At 42.1% G+C, this 22,309-nt stretch overlaps 1 protein-coding gene across 6 annotated transcripts in view; it reads right to left on the bottom strand.

Annotated features, from left to right (window-relative positions):
* The window catches only part of ASXL1 (ASXL transcriptional regulator 1), a 78,789-nt gene extending 60,742 nt beyond the window's left edge, over positions 1-18,047 (bottom strand). For 2 of the 6 annotated variants that reach the window (XM_045084060.1, XM_045084061.1), the window contains exons 1-4: positions 17,472-18,047; positions 11,946-12,028; positions 11,216-11,218; positions 9,318-9,426 (exon numbers count right to left, since the gene is read on the bottom strand). In XM_045084060.1, coding sequence (XP_044939995.1) covers positions 9,318-9,426; positions 11,216-11,218; positions 11,946-12,028; positions 17,472-17,528 — 252 coding nt within the window. In that variant the 5' untranslated portion in view covers positions 17,529-18,047. Of the gene's footprint in view, positions 1-9,317; positions 9,427-11,215; positions 11,219-11,945; positions 12,029-16,973; positions 17,251-17,471 lie in introns of those variants that run through there. The other 4 variants (XM_045084056.1, XM_045084059.1, XM_013053414.2 and 1 more) reach the window with 3 other exon arrangements.
* Positions 18,048-22,309: the final 4,262 nt, after the last annotated feature.

Genomic DNA, 22,309 nt, shown 5'->3' with positions numbered 1-22,309 from the left:
AGATTTCTAACTAAGCAACTTAGAACATGGAATTCCCCCTAGGTGATATAGGCAAGACAAGGGTGAAAGGTTTGGGGTGGGAAAATCAAAATCGGTTTTGTGTATGTTAGTTCTAAGATGCCATCAGTATCCCAACAGAAATACTGAACAGACACCTGGAGAGATACAAGTTTAATGTCCAGGGAAAAATATTCAGGGTGGAGAAATACTTTGGAAGTTGTCGGTCACAAAGAAACAGGCAAAGGAAACAAGTTACCAAAACAAAGGAAGATGAAATCTAAGAATTACAGAGAGAGAGGTACTGAAAAGAACCAAGTGGATTTATCCCCTAAATTCCAGAAAGGCTCAGAATTTAAACACGGCAAAGATGAGGTAGGGGATTGAGAATATGGGGATTATTAGAAGTGTACATCAGGGGCGCCTGGGTGGCTCAGTGGGTTGGGCCGCTGCCTTCGGCTCAGGTCATGATCTCAGGGTCCTGGGATCGAGTCCCGCATCGGGCTCTCTGCTCAGCGGAGAGCCTGCTTCCCTCTCTCTCTCTGCCTGCCTCTCCATCTACATGTGATTTCTCTCTGTCAAATAAATAAATAAAAAAAAAAAAAAAAAAAAAAAAAAAAAAAAAAAAAAAAAAAAAAAAAAAAAAAAAAAAAAAAAAGAAGTGTACATCAGGAGGAGACATCCATACTTACTCCAGCACCACGCATTTAAGCAACAGCCACTCTCACTGCTGCAGGAGACAAGTGAAGCCACAAAGACCACGATGTGCGGAATTTCCCACTAGTGTTTAAGAGCCTGACTCTTAAGTAAAGAACAGTCCCTCAACCAAGATCATCAGACATTTGGGTAAGGCCCATAGGGTGAAAAATGACCTACACTAAAGGATATACTCATGGAAAAGATTCTGAAAACTCTGAGAGACAGGAGGTAGAAAATAGGGCGAGGGGCAAGGGCAGGGAGAGCACTAATCAAATCGGCAATGAATTTCAAAAACAACACTGGACCTTAATTTTTTTTTTTTTGAGAAAATAAAGCTTATATTTTGGAGATTTTCAAATATTTCATTTTACAGAAAAGAGATGCTGATGAACATTCCATACTACTATATGTTTCAACTTTGATACTAAAAATTACTGTCCTAAACCAATTCAACTGTTTGTCAAAGAGAACTACTACCAGTCAAGGAGTAACGTTCTCCTACGAGTTTTTCCACCGCATTTTTTTTTTTGAAGATTTTATTTATTTGACAGACAGAGATCACAAGTAGGCAGAGAGGCAGGCAGAGAATGAGAGTTCGAGGAAGCAGGCTCCCAACTGAGCAGAGAGCCTGATGATGTCTGATTCGGGGCTTGATCCCAGGACCCTGGGATCATGATCCGAACCAAAGGCAGAGGCTTTAACCCACTGAGCCACCCAGGTGCCCCTCCACTGCATTTGTCCAACAGTTATTGCGCACCTCTTACGACAGACGCTGAGGACACAGCCAAAGACAAAATAATACTTATTCTCTACCCCAAGGTCTAGTCAGAAGAGATCTATCAAACAATTACCTAAATAATTAAGTAATCATTAACTCGTAAGTGACCAGAAGTAAAGTTTGGAGCACAACACGAAAATCCAATTTAGAGATAAAGTTTCCGAGGTACTGACATTTAACTTGAGACCTGTAACCAGCAAAAAGGAGAAGACAGTTCCAAATGGGAGACACTAAAACTTGAAAGAGCTTAAGAAATTCAAAGAACAGAAAGATGCGCAGTGTGGCTGGGCAAGGTTTGAATTTTTTTGGTAAATGCCATAGGAAGCCATTAAGAGACACTAAACAGAAATGTGTCATGGTCAAATCATGATTTAAAAAAAAAAAAAAAATCCCAGTGGCTACTGTGTAAATTACCAAGGAGCAAAGTGGGCAAACATGATGCTGAGGGGGCAAACGTGAAAGCAAGGGGCCCAGGCAAGAGTTGTTTTGGTATCCAGCCTATGAGCGTAACTTAAGAGTAAGGTGGTTGCAATGGGAATGGAGACCAAAAAAAGTACAAGAAGTCAGAAGTCAAAGGAGTATTGTCCAGAGTTAACTGACCCAAGAAAAACTGGCACGCAGAGTCAAAGAGACTAAAACAGAAAGGATTAGCTGACACATAAAGGCACACATATAAAAGCCCATCTAGTACATGTAAATCAAAAACATTTCCCGGAACAGAAGACAGACATCTTTTTTGCTCCCCATCCCTTATCCCTTTCCTACCTTGTGATACACACAGAATTTAAAAATTGCTCCCAAACATTTGAGAACCAACTCATATAGTCAAAACTTCAAATCTCCTAAACCTGTCTTCCATGTGTTGAATACAAATCTCTCGAACAATCAAAAAAATATGACTTGGTCCCTTTTACTTAAACTCTCTTGGGTTGCTTCCCCATTATTACAGGAGCAGGAGACATATTTATGTTTCAGACCAATGTGACAAGTATGATGACTGTCTTGGATACAGTTAGCACTCAAACATCAGTTTCCAGCTTTCCTTCCAGATTTAGCTAAGCTAGAAGAAGTAAACTTTCTTAGACTAAACAAGCTCCTCAAATAACTCTCCCAAAAAGTCTGATCTGAAGGACTGAGAAGAGATCATACTGTTTTCAGACTGGGTGATCCAAAGAAAAGTGTTTTTTCAAACACAATCCCAAGGAAGCCTGGAACAATTTCATTTTCCTAGAACCCTGGTGCCTTAAAAATCACACTTTAAAAGTATAACCTTTTTGTTTTAAAAATACACATCACTTTAGCACTCCTGAAATTATCATCCTGCCCACCCCCCTGAACAACCACAAAAATCATTCCAGTGGCAGTGCTTTCAAAACCTCTGGTACCTGACCTTTACCATACTTCATTATTACAGGGCTTTGAACTTCAGGAAGTAGAAGAGGACAAAAGGCAGCTCATCTCTTAGTCATGAAACCAGAGTCTGACTAGGGCTCTAAGAACAATCAAGTTCTCTCTTCTCCCTGAGCTGGCTGGAAATCCTGTCAAACAACAGAATACCCCCCTTTTCCACAGGCGGATCCAGACATCCCTTGAGAATTATTCAAACAAATAAGGAAGCTTTTACCAACAGAGAGGTCAAAAGCCTCCATCAAAACCAAACTGCTGCTACTATTAACCAGAGCAAATGGTACTGCTCTACTAACTGGGCCTTCTGTGCAGACCTCCTACAGTTCAGAGTGGAACAGGGCTCACAATAAAACTGTCTGCTTCCAGGAAATACCAAATGCATCACAAAAGAACAAAAAAGAAAAATATCCCGTGCTGACTCTTCATACAACATAGTCTAGATGCTAGAATGGGAGCATGGGAAGGATTTTTACTGCATTTTTACCTAGAAGGTTTTCAACAGAGTTCCAGGGTATAGGAAAGATCCTCCACTGCTTGAGGCAGGGGTGGGGACAGCAAAATTTCACAAAAGATGGAGCAGGTGGTCCCTCACAACTTGCTTCAACCAGAGCAGTTTCACAGCCTCTATTCGTATTTTGGAGCTCCATTTCATGACATAAAAGGATTTTACACCTCAAGTATTTAAATGACCAATCTATTTCAACTTCTGAGAGTTAGGGACAATGAAGTATAAATGGAGATAATCAGTAAGACATGAGGTCCTATACTGGAACCCAGACCTTGACTCCTACCTAGTCCACAACATACCTCTTATTCTAATACAGAAAAGAACACCTACGACCCAAAATGCCAACATAATTAATGCAGAGTGCAGAAATTCAACCAGTCATGACTAAAGAGTCATATCTAAGGACATGAAAACCTACTTGGCTTAACAATCATAAGGATTTTTTCACTAAAGAGAGTAAAACTGACATTTCGGATTTTTTCACTAAAGAGAGTAAAACTGACATTTCAAGACATTATCAAAAAACTCACAAGATGCTTCAAAAAGATGAAATGACCAAAGGTCATAAAACCTACAGGAAAACTCTTTATTCTAAATTAGCATAATGAAAAGAAATTAAATCCAAAGGTGTGGGTCCTGGATTCTAGTCCCAACTTGGCTATATGCATCTGTCTCACAGATGTATAATCACAGATACATCATTTAACCTGTTAGAAGCTCAGTTATCTAACTGCAAAAGGAAAATGAACTGGATGATTTGAGAGCCCCTCCCACACTAAAATTTTAAGATTCTAAGCATTTTAAAAGATCATATATTTGTTAAGGCTAACAGACTATCAAAGACATTGTCTTAAAATGTCACTACTGTTTAGAGATTCTATTTTCTAACAAGATGATCAAAGTTCAAAACTCTAAAAGGAATAATAACATTTTATCTGAAACATACCTAAAATGTTTAAACTGTATCTAATGGCTCAGTTTCTGCCTGTAGCAATTAAGAGGAACCAGATTATGGCCACAGTCACAGACAGATTTTTACTTCTAGTGTCAGCAGATTCTTGCACAGATTTATGTAGAACTGCTCTAAAGAGGGCAAGGGAAAAAAAAAGGATTCTTAGAAGTCAACTTGCTGAGCAGGCAAAAAAAAAAGGAAAAATCAAAATATGCATATTCCATAATAAAACTGATATAGAAGAAACGCGAATTACAAGGAGAATCGACTAGCTAAGATTTTGATGAAACCTAATCAACTACTTCTCATCCAGCCAACACCCAAGTACCTACTGTGTGCCACAGGGGATACAGTTAAAACAAAGTCCCTGCACTCCTACACTAGTGCAAAGAGGCTAACTACGAAGTAGTTTCTGATACAGGTAGGGTTATGAAACAAACAAAAACCCTCCTAATGTTGTAGAATTAGATGGGTAGAAATAATGTTCACTGAAAAAGATACTTTTGGATTAAGAACCAAACGACAAGAAGTGACCACAGAGCTTTCTAGGCAGAGGGACTAGCAAGTGGACACAAAGTGGAGGTGTCTGAAAAACAAAGTGAAGACCAGAGTGGCTTTAGTAGAATGACCAAGGGGAAAGTGCTAGAACAGATTACAGAAGTAGGCAAGGGCTACACAGGATAGTGACATGATGTGATTTACATTTTTAAAAGACCACTCTAGGGGGAGCCTGGGTGGCTCAGTGGGTTAAAGCCTCTGCCTTCGGCTCAGGTCATGATCTCAGGGTCCTGGGATCGAGCCCCGCATCTGGCTTTCTGCTCAGGAGGGAGCCCGCTTCCCCTGCTCTCTCTGCCTGCCTCTGCCTACCTGTTATCTCTCTCTCTCTCTGTCAAATAAATAAATAAATCTTTTTTTAAAAATAGATAAATAAAAGACTACCCTGGGACACCTGGGTAGCTCAGTCAGTTGAGCATCTGCCTTCAGCTCAGGTCATGATGCCAGGGCCCTGGGATCGAGTACCATGTTGGGCTCCTTGCTCATCAGGGAGCTTGCTTTTCCCCCACCTGCTGCTCCCCACGCCTGTGTGCACTCGCTCTGACAAATAAATAAAATCATGGGGCGCCTGGGTGGCTCAGTCGTTAAGCCTCTGCCTTCGGCTCAGGTCATGATCTCAGGGTCCTGGGATCAAGCCCCGCATCTGGCTCTTTGCTCAGCAGAGCCTGCTTCCCACTCTCTCTCTGCCTGCCTCTGCCTACTTGTGATCTCTCTCTGTCAAATAAATAAATAAAATTTTTAAAAATAAATAAATAAAATCATGGGTGGTGGGGAAGACCACCCTACTTGCTGTGCACATACCAAAAGTCAAAATGTTGGGGCACCAAGGTGGCTCAGTCAGTTAAGCATCTGCCTTCAGCTCAGGTCGTGATCCTGGGGTCCTGGGATCCAGCCCCACATCAGGCTTCCTGCTCTGGGGGGAGTTGGCTTCCCCCTCTCCCTGTGTGCTCTCTCTCAAATAAATAAATGAAGTCTTAAAAAAAAAAAATCAGAATCTTCTCTGATACTGCCTTTCAAATGATAGACTCCATGATTTTATTGTCTCTAAGTCTAGGCTTATTTCCTTTGTTCCTCTCAGTATTTAACAGTAACATAAATAGCTTTGAAATTGCTGTAAGTATGGAGTTGTACGTGAATATTTTAATTATAGTTATAAAAATAACATTGTGGGACTGCAATAATTACCTCCCTCTCTTCCTCCATTTGCTTTTTCCTTTCTTTTATCTGCCGACTGGATTTTAATGTACGGATACTTCAAGTACAGTCATCTATTTCTTTTACCAAAAAGAGGTTTTTCACACTTTTATAAAAATATTCTATATATTTTAAAAAATCCAATGTGGCTAGTTAAATTGAGCTAAAAGACGTTGAAGGCTGAGCCCTGTATCATAGATGAGATGCAATAAAGTGGAAAGAGCCAGAAGTCATGTAAGTGACATACCCATGTGAGAATCATTCCACAATAATAATGCACGACATTCACATGACTGCAGTTATGCCTGACAGTGAGCACTGCAAAGACCAATACAGGCTAAACTCACCAGTGACACAACCACTAAGTCGAAAAAGCATAGTAGTTCAGCATCAAAGTCCTAAAAATGTAGAACACTACAAAGAAACTCAGAGTGGTTTTGTAAGAATGGGAAATCCCAAGTGTAAAAAACGATTATGAATCCTACCTCTAACCAGACAATGATGGACACTGACAGATGACTTCAAGAAAGGCCTAAGGAAAGCAATTCAAATCAAGAATTCAAAGCATGGTTAGATTTCATCTATCCCGTCCATCCTTGAGAACTAGCTCTGGGGACTGATGCAAGCATCTATATATAAAATGTCAAATGTACCGTCGCATTCCCCAAAACAACTTTTTATCAGAGAAGGAACCCTGTGGCATGCCCCAAAAGATGCCAGCTTATCTGTAAACCTTTAGTAATCATAGATAAAGCCACATAAATGTATCCAGAACTGAAAAAAAATCCTGTTGTCAACTAAGTAGCAAAATCACATGAATAAACAGAATTCTGACCTTGATTGTCCACTAGAAGAGATTTCCAAACAGGGGGCAGAAAAACTACAAGGCATTCTGCACATGCTTTTTCTTAACACATGAGAGATAAGGTAGGCAAAGAAAATGCCACAGGATTTCAGAGGTGCATTTTCCAGATTAATTAAATTAAATGACTTGTGCCTTCCTGGCCCTTATTACAGGCAAGACCCAGACCAAACTACCACTAATACCATACATCGCATCAGTTCCATCCTTCACTGCTGAGTGGCTCTGTGCTACAGCCTGGGGAGTGGACATGATCTAGCAGTGCAAATAGAAAGAAGCCTGGAGATAACTAAGATTTCTACACTTTTATTAGTCCTTTAAAAATGTATTTAATCCCACAAAACAACTGCCCTGAACTATTCAAAAATATCAATGCCATAAAAGACAAAACAAGGCATGGGAACTATTGTACATTAACAAAGATTAAAGAGACATGACAACCAAATGAAATGCAGCATTCTTATTTTTTTTATTTAAATTCAATTAATTAACATATAGCGTATTAGTTTCAGAGGTAGAGTTTAGTGATTCATCAGTTGCATAGAACACCCAGTGCTCATTACATCAAGCGCCCTCCTTATTGTCCATCACCCAGTTACCCCATTCCCCAACTTACCTCCCCTCCAGGAACCCTCCGTTTGTTTCCTAGAGTTAAGACTTTCTTAGGGTTTGCCCCCTTCTCTGTTTTTATCTTATTTTTGAAATACATGATTCTTGATTGGATGCTCGACTGATAAAATAAGCTATAAAGAATATTTGTGGAACCAGAGACAATTTGACTGTGGACTATATTATATACTACTGTATCAATGTTAATTTTCTTGAATATGAAAATAAGATTATGGTTATGCAGAATAATGTACTTGTTCTTAAAACATTCATTCTAAAGTATGGAAGAGAGGTATAAAGCAAACTGCGGCAAAGTCATAAAGACAAATGAAACTCAGTTCCTACTCTCAATATGTTCACAGAAAAACGTATTTCTCCTCCCCCTTAAAATAGAAATAGGTCGTCAATATGCATATTTGTAATATACATAATACAATTATAATCATATGTAACTATGTACCACTATGTTATATACAACAATGTGTAAATGCAATGGGAAAATGTCATTAGCAAGCAATTGACAATAAAGAACCTAAAGGAATACCAAAAAGGCTACCATTTATTAAGGACTGACTCTGTGTTAGAAATGTATATACCACCCCAAAGAAAGCTTAAACCTGTCCCACGTTATAAAGGTAGGTTTGGAACTCAGGGCTCTATTTCTCCCCAAAGTTTGGTTCCTGACATTACATTATGCAGCCTCTTAACAAAAGAAGTCCAAAATACTAGAAATAGATACAATATAGAAAACAGCAAAGACATCTGAATATAAGATACATTTGAAGTATACATAACATCAAGTTTTATGACTACAGGTTATGGACACTGTGGTATTTGCTCAAGTGCTTAATTGTGAATTAAAGAAAGTAAGTCTATCAAGAAAATAAAAGGGAAAAGTTGTGTACTACTAAAATTTATAAACCCATTATGGATGAGTAGAAGAGTCAGCATCAAATTCTGCTTCCTCATCATCATCCTGTCTAAATCAGGTCAGCAAACCACAGTCCCAAACCAAATCTGGCCCTCTCACCGTCTTTGGACATAAAGTTTTATTGGAACACAACCTTGCCCACTTATTTATGATTTGTCTATGCCTGCCTTCCTGCTACAGTGGCAGAGATAAATAATTATAATAGACACAGCAGGGTCCACAAAACCTAAAATATTTATTACTGGCCCTTTACAGAAAGTTTGCCAACCCCTGGTTTAAATGATAACCATTTATATCAAATAATAAAAAAATAATTAGTCTATTCATTTCAGCTCTTTTTAAGCTTTACTGTGACCTCTGATTTAAGTTCTCTTCCTTTGTAATTAGTGCCACTTAGAAAAAGCTAAGGAGTTTTTGACTTTCCACAAGGATGTTCACATATCAGTTATATTCCACAGAGTAGGTCTTATTTTAGCTGCCCAGTAATTTATCTTTCATGGTACTATTACAAACAAAATCCTAATTACAACACATTTGCAGTTACCCACACACATCCTTATCCCACTACTGCCTACCATCTGCAAAGATATAAACAAAGAAAAGATGAATAGCTGATATGACTTTCTGAAAACACAAAATAGCTGATATGACTAAAGAACTCCTACTACCCTGTTCACCCTAGAATATCTCAAAGTACTGTTTAGGACCAACACCATCATCATCACCGGCCTGCTTATTAGAAATGCAAATTCAGGGGTCTCATCCCAGACCTATACCAGGTAACTCTCATACTAAAAGTTTAAGAACAGAGTTGATATTACTTACCTTGAGTGTGAACAGGCTGATTCGGCCAGGCAGTTTATAAAACAGCCCCTCTCCTCCTCTTGAATTGGAATGTAGCATGGCATTGAGACACGCAAGAGGGGATGTCCCGCTGTAAAAACATACAAGGATAGATGAGTGTTACAGAAATCTATATGCCTGCTTACTCAAAGATCCAATACCCTCCAACTCATTCTTAAATCAAGAAGCAGAAGAGCAAGAAATACAGCAGAAAAGAGCCCATGATGACAAGTCCACTCTGAAAGTAATACAGGGCAACGAATGAAATCCCCATCAATCACACCCAGGTAGGACATGGTATGTGATTCCCCTGTTCCACACCCGACACTTCCTTAGTGCCTTGTGACAATATCAACCAAGTTCTTAAAGAGATTTAGAAAAAGTACACAATATTCAAATTCAGGGAGTTTTAAAAATACATATTACACAATATTTTTATTAAATTTTAATATTAATTAAAAACAAAACTGTGTTTCCTAGCCTCTGTATTTTGACTTATATATATAATGCTCAGAAACTGCCACAAAACATTATGAACACAAAGACCACAGAACCAATGGTACTGTCCCAAGAAAACAAGCACACCTTTTCATCCCCAGTTAAATATTTGCTAATAAGCACACAAAAAGAATATTTCATTTGCTTTTTCTCTGTTGGGAAAGGAAGAGAATGGGTTTATTCTATATCTAGTCAGGAGCAATCACTTAAATTTCAACTTAAAAAAAAAAAAAAATCCAGCCAAATGGATCTGGTACCCAATAATGAAAAAAAGATGGCTCATTAAGATAGTTCACACTCCCTGCTGCAGCAGTTGGTTGCAAAACAGTAACTCAGTGAATCAAAGGCCATCTACTGAAACTTAAAATAGAACAGCTGTCAAAAACACAGACAAATGTCCATTATTAATATTAACTGAGTTTGGCACTAGTATGTTAGTACTAAGATTCACCTGTGCACCTTCTCGTCCCTCTCCCAAGTATGTTAAAAATACATAAATATCTTAAGTAAAGCCCCTTAAGATCTTTCAGAACCAGAAGCCTTAATTTATGCAGTGTTAAAAATAAATTCTGAGTCTAAAAAAGCCATTAAAAAAAAAAACCCTATTACTTATTCTGCTTTGGAACACACTGATGCTAAAAAAAATTTTCACCAAGAACCAATCTCTACAAGAATCTTTGTGCAGTATCTGGAGTATCAAGTGGGTGTGCTAACATCTCTGCTACAAGGGGGGACAGCATGCTGGCAGAGTCCTTCAGCAGAACAGTGTGACTCCTACACACTATACCTCTGTCTACAAATTACAGAACTGCTCGCTCACTCATCATGAGCCATCACGACTGCTTCATTAATTCCTGTAAGAGCAAGAATCAGAAACAAATTGAAGTTCTCAATTTTATCTGTCCCAAAGGGACTAATTTACCTTCTATAGGTATAGTGGTCCAACAGCAGTGCAGACAGCAGCATGATGGGAAATAGCCCATAAAAACAAAAATAAAGCACAATTATAACACTACACAGTGCATAGGTACTATTTAAATGAATGTGATCTACACAATCCTGATCTTCCCTCCCCACGAACCGTCAGCTTAAGACTGTTTGAACTGATAACTGGAAAGTGAGGATCTTTTGACCCTAAAAGGTCAATTTCAAGCAGCTAAAGCTTAACCAGCAAAAGCATGTGCAATTTGTTCTAAGTCCCAAGAAGGAGAACGCGTTGTGCTCTCCTCTTTCATTTACATTAAAGAAGAGGGAAGCTGGGACGCCTGGGTGGCTCAGTTGGTTAGACGACTGCCTTCGGCTCAGGTCATGATCCTGGAGTCCCGGGATCGAGTCCCGCATCGGACTCCCAGCTCCATGGGGAGTCTGCTTCTCTCTCTGACCTTCTCCTCGTTCATGCTCTCTCTCACTATCTCTCTCTCAAGTAAATAAATAAAATCTTTAAAAAAAAAAAAAAGAAGAAGAGGGAAGCTGGGGTGAGAGTGAAGAGAGAAGAATCAAACCAACCACTGATTTTCATGCCTGAAATTCTTTTTGTCTCTAACTTGTTGCTTCTCTAGGAAAACTACATCATAGGAGAATAAAATCAAGGTCACGCTAAACTTTAGTATATTCCTATGATGAATGGCTAGAATCAGTAGGGAGGAAAAAAAGCCAGTGGTGTTACGGTGATGAAACCACCCTTCTCTTGATCCTAAAACAAAGAACTTCAGGGATATAGAAAGAAGGGAAGTTTTAAACAAGAAAGAGTCTATCAGAGTCTGCCCCTTCTCTACTAAAATGTGCAAGAGAATACAAAAGAAAACGCGTGGATTCTGTACACAAAGAACAAACTCAATGTCAAGATTTAAGGGAGAACAAAAATAGGGAAAGCCACTGCATCTCTAAAGAAAACAAATGGATGTTCACCCACTCCCACCTGCCACTCAGAGGACACACACCTGGGAGAAGAGTTCTTTACACCAAACCGGGGACGGGTAGGGGAGTGCGGGGGGGTGGAGAGATGAAGAGACACATAGAGAGAGAAGGCATATTACACACTTAATCATGTCACTATCTACAGATAGGCCTCTGCCCTATGAAATGCTTTTGAACAATAAGAACAATACAAACCTCATTTCCTTTAGTCCTTCTGCCTCTATGACCTGCAGAATCTGTTTTGGTGTCATTGGGGCATCCGAGTAGTTTTCTAGTACCTGAAGAAATATAAATGTTCCGATTTTAGTGCACAATTTCCATTTATATCCATCAGTCCATATCCTGTTCTGCTGTGAGGCACCACGGCTATCAATTTCGTTTTTCCAGAGTTAATCCTGCTTCAAAAACCAAATTACATATCTATCTAAGATGCTGCTAAAAGTGACCAAAATTAGCATAAATATTCTAACTCTTAATTCTAAAAACACCCATCCTCTTAGCACACGTGCTATGATATGGGGGCTGGGCCTTAGCAACATTGGTTACTGCTTAACTTCATATTGTTCACATGACTAAAGCACAGAATACACAAGCTACAAAATAATGACAAGACAGAAATGCACTCCGACATAGAAGTCTCATTAGTGCCCATATTTTTAAGTGATGGTTTCGCCACTGTGTTGTGAAATTTTGGTGTTAACTGCCACAGTACATATTTCCATTTGGCAACATGAGGCTCTGATTCTGTATGACTGGTGCAGGCAAAGCAACAAGAAACAGAACGTCCCATTTGTGTTAGCATCGTCTCCAACAAAGTCATGGCAGCAGTTTTCCAGCGAGCAACTGCAGCTCTCTCACGGGATGGAGCGGAGATGTTTTAGAAATGCTATCCTTCTAAGGGAGGAGGAAAGCTGTCAGTATCTCTGCACTGTCTCTACCATCAGCTGCTGAGGCTACTCCACACATCATCTTGCAGTCCCTTTACAACTGTAACAACTAAGTGAAGCGCCGCTTTGTCACAAAGAAAATGTGAAGCAAGTCTGACAAGGACTGCTGCTAAAGGGTCTCCTGGCAGAAGAACACGAGCCCCCAGCACTAAAGGAAGTCAAGCTTTGGAGAAGCAGATGCTGAAATCAAGCCCCTATTTACCATGGTCCCATTGTTAGCCTCTCTCAATTCTACATTCTCTTCAAGTAGTATTATCACCTCTCAACTTCAACTATAGCTTCAACTACTACCTATAGTCTGCTAACTCCCAAATATCCACCTCTAGCCTACCCAGCTTCTGACTCAAATATTCACTTCTGGACCCATATCCCCCCCATCATCTGCTGTAATTCATCTAACCTGCAACTCCAATTCTTTGCCCTTCTTCCTCCAGCACCTAATGCAGAAACCTAGGCAGCACCCTTCACTCTCTCACCTGTCCCCCAGTTCCTTCCCTCACCCAACACACAGCCCCTTGGCTAATATCCCTGCAACCAGCCCTGCTTTCTTCAAATCGATCCTTTCTCCACCACCATCCTTCACTCCACAAATACATGAAATACTTCCCCGTGCCAGGAACAATTCTAGAATTCAACAGTAAAAAAGACCAAATCCCTGCTCTTGCAGAACTTACCTGCTATAGCCTGAGGTCAACCCAACAAAATAAATCTGCCCTCGTCACTTTCCCCGTTTTAAAATTCTTCAACAGCAATCTAATCACATACAGCAAAGGCCAAAGCTTTCTAAGAAGAACTCACCAGCTCACTGGAAAAGCACAGGCTTTAGAACCAGACGGACCTGGATTTAAATGCTAGCCCTCCAAACTTGGCCAAGTTACCTACCCAACCTGAGCCTCAGTGGCCTGACTTATGATGGAAGAATATTGCTGTCTTCTTGTAAGAGCTGTTTTACAAATAACCGACCGTGGAAGTGTGTGCCTCTGGTGCCCAGCATAAATATGTGCTCACGGGCCTGGCACACAAGGCCCTTGGAATCTGGTCTCTGCCTGTCTCTCTACCTGAATACCAAACTGATACTCCACAACTTCACATTCCAATAACTATGGGTAGTTCTTCTACCCAATTCCCACACTCTCCACCCTGCCTGTGCACAAGCGTGCACACACAAACACACACACACACCACCAGCTCCTTCTCACCAGCTCCTAACATCCTCCGTGAGGCGCCTAATTTCTACTCACCCTTCAAGATTCAGTTTGAAAAGCAACTTCCTCCAGGAAGTTGTCCTCTGCCAGGCAGAGTTAAATGTCTCTTTTCAGTGTTCTTGTAGTCCACAACACATGTTAATTTGCCTTCCAAAGTAGGACACTTTTGAGTGCAAGGAGGAACCAGTCATAATGAAGCCTGGACAATAAGCCTGAACCAGGATGTCTGTTTATTATACATACATCTATGATGGCACTTATCATGAATGTAGTAAAATTCTATTCATGGGTCTAGACCTTCCATTCCCAGAAGACCATAAGTTCCTCAAGAGCAAATCTTATCCATCTTTGTATTCTAAGAACCTGAGTGCCAAGTTAAACAGTGTTGACTTGAACAAACCCACAACAAACCGTTAGAAGCTACTAATATTCACTGCCACAGACAGCACTTCTCTCTAAATGAGAGCTGAGCTAGCGAATTTTTGTGCCGTAATTTTTTTTAAGCAGCAGTATGACTCTGAAAAATTAGTTACCAATTATTTAAACAGCAGTAGGGAAGAGCCTGAGAATCTAAGAGAATCTACAGCCTGAGAATCTAACTTCTCTAAAAGGAAGTTACATCAAAAGATACAAAGTATTCACTTTTATTATAATTGTATATGCCTCCAGCTTTTAGTGTAAGAACAATTCAGCAGTGTTCTATTTCTAGTCCTTGTCTTTCTAGCACACTTTAAAAAAAAAAAAAGTATCTCTTCTCCTACTTCAAAGAGAAAAAAAAATGTTTGATGTAAGAATGGTCAGTCCTCAATCAAAGTGAAAGATAAAAAGGACAATGAAGAATTTCTCAAAGCGAGGGAGAATCCATTTAAGGACATTCAATTTAAAGGGAAATCCCCTTGGCTATTTCTCCCAAACAAATCGTTCCTAACAAGGAGTAGGATTTATACCATCCAACCCTCTAAAGTCTACCTCTTATATCTAGGAAAGACAATACTACAAAATGTTTGAAAGAAGAGTATCTACTTCTCAACAACATAATTAACATCTGCAAAAGCCAACCTCCTGGGATATACTACATGACTAAAATTCTCCAGAAGTCTCTTTCCTACCAAAATAGTTTTTTTAGAATTCCCAGTATCACTCTAGCCACCAATCTAAGCAAGGTCAGGAGCAATATGAAACCACCCCAAAGCAAGTGCATCTAATTGCCAGGGCAAGCACTCCAAATTCACCTGTCTGAAGAGTAGATTTAATCGCCTGCCCTCCCCTTAAGGCTTTCTTTAGTCAAGCTGCTCTGTCCAGCATAAGCTCTCTCAAACTCCCCAGTACTTGGGTGTTGCAGCAGTTTTCTTTAAATGGGGAGATGACTCTAAAAAGTTGCCTCTCACCCATCAAATGGTCTTGTCTAAAGGGACAGAAAATTCTTATAAAAAACAATAAAAGATATGCACAATTACATGCCACATTTCCACAAGTTGTCTTTCACATGTTTAAGGGGACTACAAAGTCATTCCTGTTCCTATTATTTTTTAAAGAAGAGCCATAAAACAAAGAGAGAAATAACTTACTCAGATAAACTGACATGAAGTTCACCCAGTGACAAAGCTAACAACCTGGATACTGGAGTTCAGATCACAGTAAGTTCAAGAACCTAAAGCGGCTGAACAGAACAGTGGACACTGAATTCCTAGTCTTTCAACTTGTAAGAGCCAAAAGAGCTTTGAGACAAATAAACTTTAGAATTCTGTTAGAACATAACACGGGATTTAAAGGCACTTTCACCTACCTCTAACAAGTAAAACTCTAGCAGGCAAATTTCCTTTTGGTGTCCAGAGTCATAAACACCTGCATACCAGGAGTTTAGAAAATTTCAATGAACACCCAAGACTCAGCTTGAGGAAAAGGAAAGCAAGCACATTCTTTGGCTCTCCCCTCCTCTCCTTCAGGCCTAAATTTGTTTCCAGGTGTGACAACACTGGAGAAATCCTAAAATTTCCAAGAGATCTCAAAGTTAGCCAAAGCTTCCAATTTTGACTGAGTCAAAAAATATTTAGAATTTCAAAATCTTCAAATTTCATATGCCGAACTAAAACAAGTGAACTGAAGCATGAAACTTGAGCAGACACTTGCTATTTCTGTTCATTGGGCAACAAGTGCCTGGGGAAGACAATCAGGAATACCAGTGAACACTCTCTTGTAAACCAAACAGTTCTTTTAAGTGAATAACTGAATTCTACATGCTCCAAGAAAGAAAAGGTGTACCATGGAGCTATAACGACCCCCAACACAACAGTCATCTCTTTGCGCAACACTTGTGAGGAAGGAACCTCACTTCCCAATAAAGTAAAAGATCAGAAAGTAAAGTAAAGCTTCATTCATCATTAAAAGTGAATTATAGCAATTATATATAAACTACAAGGTGTGAAGAGACAAGTACGCTATCCACACTATAACCCTACTCTGTACGTAGCTCTTGAGGAAGTGACATCTTTGGGAGAAGTTACTATTGGCACCTGCCAATATTTTATAAGAACATGTCTCCCAGTGTCTTAGCTTTGTGGGTGCAAATCCAAAAGGAAGGTATTTCGCTTACAAGTCCTCTGACGCTATGAAAGCAAAACACACAACCCTCCTCATACCGCAGCTTCAACACTCAAATTACTCCCTCCTTTGCTAAGTCCTCAGCAGAATCTTCACAGATACTTGGTCTTTGTCCAACACTTCATGTAAAACACGCACCAGGACACTAAGGAGAGGAGGACACACACATACATCCTTTGCAAAGTAGAGTCAGTTCTCTGCAGAGTGCCTATCTCCAGTATAGCTTATGAAGTAAAACGCTCTAGTCAGCGTTTCTCAAAGTGTGGTCCCGGGCCACCTGCATTACACTCAACATGGCAAGCTGGTTAAAATGAAGACACTGAGGGTCCCTACTCAAGTCTGAATTTCAGACTCAGATCTTAACTACGACTTCAGGACTAACATTCTTGAAAACCTCCCAGGTGTCCCCAACAATACACTAAAGTTCCCAAGTTCCACCTGGGAGTAAGCACTTGCTTCCCTCCACACACCTGGTTTAGATTGGCAAAGCTCAAAATGTCATTCGCGTCCTTAAAATCGGGGGTGTTTTCCGACCCCTGGAGTCAAACACACACCCCATGGCCCACCAGGAAGCGAGGGAGGAGCTTCCGACCCTTCCCGGAAACCTAACTCCCCCGAGTGCATAAACGAAGCTTCCCCAGACCCCCAGACGCTGCCAAATAGTGGGGGAGGGGAGGCTGAGGCCCCGCCGCCCAGAGGGGGAGGAGCCGGCCTGCCAGCTCGCCCCTCCGCAGGAATTTAGGGGGTGGGGGAGCTGCAGAAAAAGGCGCCACATCCGACCGGCGGGGGACCTCTCCCCCACCCAACGCCTGGGGTGTGGGGGAAGCTGCCCCTTTCCTAGAGAAATGGTGGCCCCGCCCCCTCCTGCAGTGGGCAGGGCCTCGCCCCTCCCCCTACCCGCGGAGGGGGCTCTGCTAGCCCACCCCCCCCCGCGTCCCCCACTGAGCCCCCTCGGCGGCCCGCCTCACCAGGCGCGCGGCCTCGGCCCACGTGCGCTCCTTCTTCCTCTTCTGTTTGTCCTTCATCCTCCTCCTCCCCGGCGGCGGCGGCGGCTCCACGCGGGACCTCCGGGCGGGGCGGGTGGCGGCGGCGCGGGGCTGGGGCTGGGGCAGCGGTGGCGGCGGCGGCGGCGGGGGGCGCGTGGCGGCGGCAGCGGCGACGCGCGAGGACTCGGGTGCGGCCGGGGAGAGGGGGCGGGCGCCCGGGGACCGGCTGGCGCGAGACCCGGCGCGAGGGCGGCGGTGGGGGAGGGGTGGCGGCGGCTCCACGCACCCGCGCTGCGTCAGTCGCCCACGGCGGCGGCGGCGGCGGCAGCGGCGGCAGCCCCGCGATCGCTAAGGAATGCGGCGGCTCCGCATAACCACGGGGTCAGAGGTCACGGCTCCAGCCTCCGCTTTCCCGCTTTGCTGAGGGGCCAAGACAGGACTAGCGGTGGGGCAGGAAGGCGAGACGCGGCTTTCCCTTCGGCGCCCGGGTGTGTGCGTGTCCGCCGTGGGTGTGTGTGTGTGTGAGTGTGTGTGAAGAGTGAGGAGGGGGAGTGTGGGTTTTTTTTTTTTTTTGAACAAAAACAAACCGAAAGGGCGGCTGGGAATCGTAGTCCCGGCTGCTTCTCTGGCCTCCCCCGCTCCGGAAGAATATGGCTGCATGAAACGCTTGGACCACACTTCCCGGCGTGCCTCGCGGCTCTTTTCCGCCCTCCCCTACTTTCCTCCCCCTCATACAGAGCTCGGTAAAGAAGACCGACGGGCAGTAGTTCGGGGAAGAGACTGGGCGGAGTCTCGCGATGTGCGGGAACTGGCTGGGAGCCTGAGGCATTCTGGGAGGCGATGCTGGGAAGGGGCGGTGGCTGGACTCCCCAGCTATGCTTAACCCTTTCGGAGCTTCTCGCATCCCGGCCCCTGGGCGGTTAAGGGTGGAGATAGAGAACTGGTGGTAGTTCGACTCCCAGTGCGCTCTTTGTGCCTTTCCCCGCATAAACGGTTTTCACCGACACTTCATAGAGATGACAAGGGACAGGACTTTCCCTTTTGGTCCTGCCCTAAATGACTCACCGCTGAATAATAATGAGACAATGAGACACTCATACCAGTAAAACGGTTATTCCACGTTTGATGGACCTAAACAGTTCCCCATTTCCTCCTGTGTTTTCATGCTGCTAATACCACTATATGTTTGCAGAAGTTGCTTCCGCAGCCTAGAGCATTCTTAACCATTTGGCAAACTTCGTGATAATGAGGCGTAAAGAACTTGGACTTTCGGACCATACTGACCAGAATGCAATTGAGGCCTTTTTAGAGGTGGTACCCTGAGGAAAACACAGGCCCTGGAGTCAAGTAGACCTATGCTGGAATCCTGGCTAAGTCACCCCCTGGGTACCTAAAACTAAGGGTTCAACTACTCTGAGCCTCAATTTTTTTTTTAAGATTTTATTTATTTATTTGACAGAGATCACAAGTAGGCAGAGAGAGAGGAAGGATCCCTGCCAAGCAGAGATTCCCCATGTGGGGCTCAATCCCAGGACCCTGGGATCATGACCTGAGCAGAAGGCAGGGGCCTTAACTCACTGAGCCACCCAGGTGCCCTGAGCCTCAATTTTTAAAATCTACATTAGTCTAATACTTCACAGCACTATTAGGATTAAAATTAACATAAAACACTTGGTAGACTTGAAGAGGGTGTGAAGCGGGACCTTGACATTAGGTCCATATAATGTGGCTCCTGGTATAGAACAAGTGTTTAATAATTAGTATAAGCTGAGAGCCAGTGGTTGCAGAGTATGAAACCTTGAGCCCCTCTGAGCCTTGGTTGCAGAGTATGAAATGAAATGAGGTTCAGAGTACTGAACACATAGGTTTTCTGTACTTATTTGTCCAGAAATTCTTTTTTTTTTAAAGATTTTATTTATTTATTTGCCAGACAGAGATCACAAGTAGGCAGAGAGGTAGACAGAAAGAGAGGAGGAAGCAGGCTCCCTGCTGAGCAGAGAGCCTGATTTGGGGACTCAATCTCAGGACCCTGGGATCATGACCTAAGCCGAAGGCAGAGGCTTTAACCCACTGAGCCACCCAGGCACCCAGTTTTAAGCTGGATTAATAAGCAGCTCTTCGAAATTAGAAAGACAGAATCAAAGGCCACGTTTGAAAGGTTTCCCTGGGTGAGGAAAGAACCTTCTCCCTGATGTTAGCACATGGAAGAGCCAGAGTTAGAGAAGACCCCTACTGTGCTGTCTAGTCCTAACACCATGGAAGCTAGTGCTCCTGCTTTGATGCTCATCACACAGATGTCCATGCCCAGTAAATAAAATATTGCAAAGTAAATAGACTGTAGAAAGTTAAAAAAATAAAATCTTTCTCCCTTTCTTCACCCCAAGAAGGAGGAAAGGAATAATAATCCCCTACCATCACCACCACAAAATTGTTTCACCTGATTCTTTTTGTTTTGCAAAAGTTGTTTTTTTAGTCTGCAGCTGACACAGTTACCTTTGACAAGTCATTTGACTTGTTTCAACTGTTTTCTTCTTGAGTAGTTTCACCCTTCTCTGACCTCCAAGGAGTAACTAGAAAAGATTCACTCTTTATATGTTTAAGGGTGCCTGGGTGGCTCAGTGGATTGAGCCTCTGCTTTTGGCTCAGGTCATGATCTCAGGGTCCTGGGATCGAGTCCCGCATCGGGCTCTCTGCTTGGTGGGGAACCTGCTTCCCCCTCTCTCTTCCTGCCTCTCTCTATTTGTGATCTCTGTCAAATAAATAAAATATTTTTTTTAAGTTACATGTTTAGTACAGACCCTGAGGGCAGAATAATGTCCTCTCCAACACACACCACCCAAACCATCTATGCCCTGGTCCCTGAAACCTGTCACTATGTTACATTCTATTGGGAAATTGACTTTGAAGCTAAAATCAAAGGCTATAAAACAGCATGATTATCCTGTATGATGTAGGTGAGCCCTGTATAATCACGTGGGCCCTTAAAAGCAGGAGAAGAACACAAGACAAGATGCTTTGGACAGAGCAGAAGAATTAGATTTGAAGCTTGAGAGGACCTCAACCCAGTGTTGCTGGCTTTGCAGGGGGCCAGTAGCCAGGCAATGTAGGCAGCCTTTGGAAGCCAGTAACTCAAAGCCCTGCCAGCCAGTAACATGATCTCAGTTCTAGAACTTCATGAAACAGGACTCTCTCAACCTGAATGAGCTTGCAAGCAGGGTAGTCACCAGCCCACTCCTGCCAAGTCTGCAGAAGAATGCAATCCTGCCAACACCTTGATTTTAGTCTTATCAGAAAACCAACTGAACCATACTATATATGGACTTCTGGCCCACAGAAAGTGTAAGATATAAATGGATTTTGTTTTAAGCCACTAAATCTGTGGTAACTTCTTACAGTGGCAAAAAAGATAAAATAAAATTTTAAAAAGCTAATACACTGGAAATGTCTTTAATTCTTTCAGACAATAGGATTGGCTTTCTCACAGTTGGGTCAAACCATGGGGGAATCCAGATGTGACTATTTCAAGGTCCCTGCCCTTACACAATCAAACAGAAACTACTGACATCATAGGTAAAGTGTGAAAAGAGTATGTTCGGAGGACTATACAAAATACGTTGAAAAATTGATTTTAGTCATTAAACCTTAAAGAGCTGTGATTTTATTTTTTTATACAAAATAACATTTTATTACATCGGAATGTTCCTGAGAGAACAAAGATCACGGGAAGCCCCAAAATGAACTATTTTTATTATGTGATTTTTTTTTTAAATGAATGAGACTCAAATTTCTGTTGTCAGAAGCACCAAAACATAAACCTATACTTTTTTTTTTTTTTTTTTTTGGTGTGTGTTGTTTTTAATCACAGTGCTTTGATTACAAATTATCTTTGAAATCAACACAGGTGCCGCAGGACCGTCTAAGATAAACAGGTCTGTATTCAACCCTGCTCTGTTTGGGGATGAGTCACTGTTTTCAAACTGAACAGTTATGAGCAGCGCACACATTCAGGAATTTGAATAACACACCGCTAGCAGACCCAGGAATTCCCAAAAGGGCAAAAACACCTCTTGAACCTCACTGTGAGCTAATGGACTGCCAGGGGCTTTTGACCTCAGCAGTCCTGAGTCTGAATCTTCTTGCTGTTCATTCTCCAGCTAACTGGCCTTGGTCAAGTTCTGAAACCTCTCTGACTCAATGCCATCATTTGAACAACATGACACATAAACTCAAAGGTAGAACTGGGATTAAGTAGGATCTTTGTAAAGTGCCTAGCATACAGTAGACTCACTAAATGCCAGCTCTCTTTGCCTCGGAGAAGGTTCAGTCTGAAGCAGAAAAAATGCCTCATTTTTATACTTCAGCGAACTAAACTCCGGAATAGAGTTTGTCACTCTAATGAAGGTTCTCTTCCAATAATTCTGTCTCCATTTTCAAGTGAAGTTGAGGTTCAGAGGCAAATTCCCTCCTCCGGGTCCCAGATGATTACATGAGATCACATTTACTAAACTTCCAGAACAGCAGATGATCGAAAGATGTGTATCTTTCCTGTCCCTCCCACATTTCATTTCCTTGTATGATTTTTGGTGTAATGTCTGTGCTCATGTTAGCTAGCATCTTGGGTTCATCATCACACACACTCCCAACATCTGGCACAGTCTTGGCACACGGCAGGCACTCACTCTGTTGAATGAATGAACTTACTCAATAATTACTTTATTGGACAAAATCCCTGAGGATTTATTTCCCACTGAAGAGCCTGAAATAGTTATTTGGAACATGCCCAAGCAGAACTGGGAAAGACTGAGGCAAGTTTTCACCCA

This window comes from Mustela putorius, unplaced genomic scaffold, assembly GCF_011764305.1.
Source record: "Mustela putorius furo isolate JIRA1106 unplaced genomic scaffold, ASM1176430v1.1 tig00000743_pilon_pilon_pilon, whole genome shotgun sequence".
Taxonomy (NCBI): Eukaryota; Metazoa; Chordata; class Mammalia; order Carnivora; family Mustelidae; genus Mustela; species Mustela putorius.
This window is presented reverse-complemented; position numbering and strand designations above follow the sequence as displayed.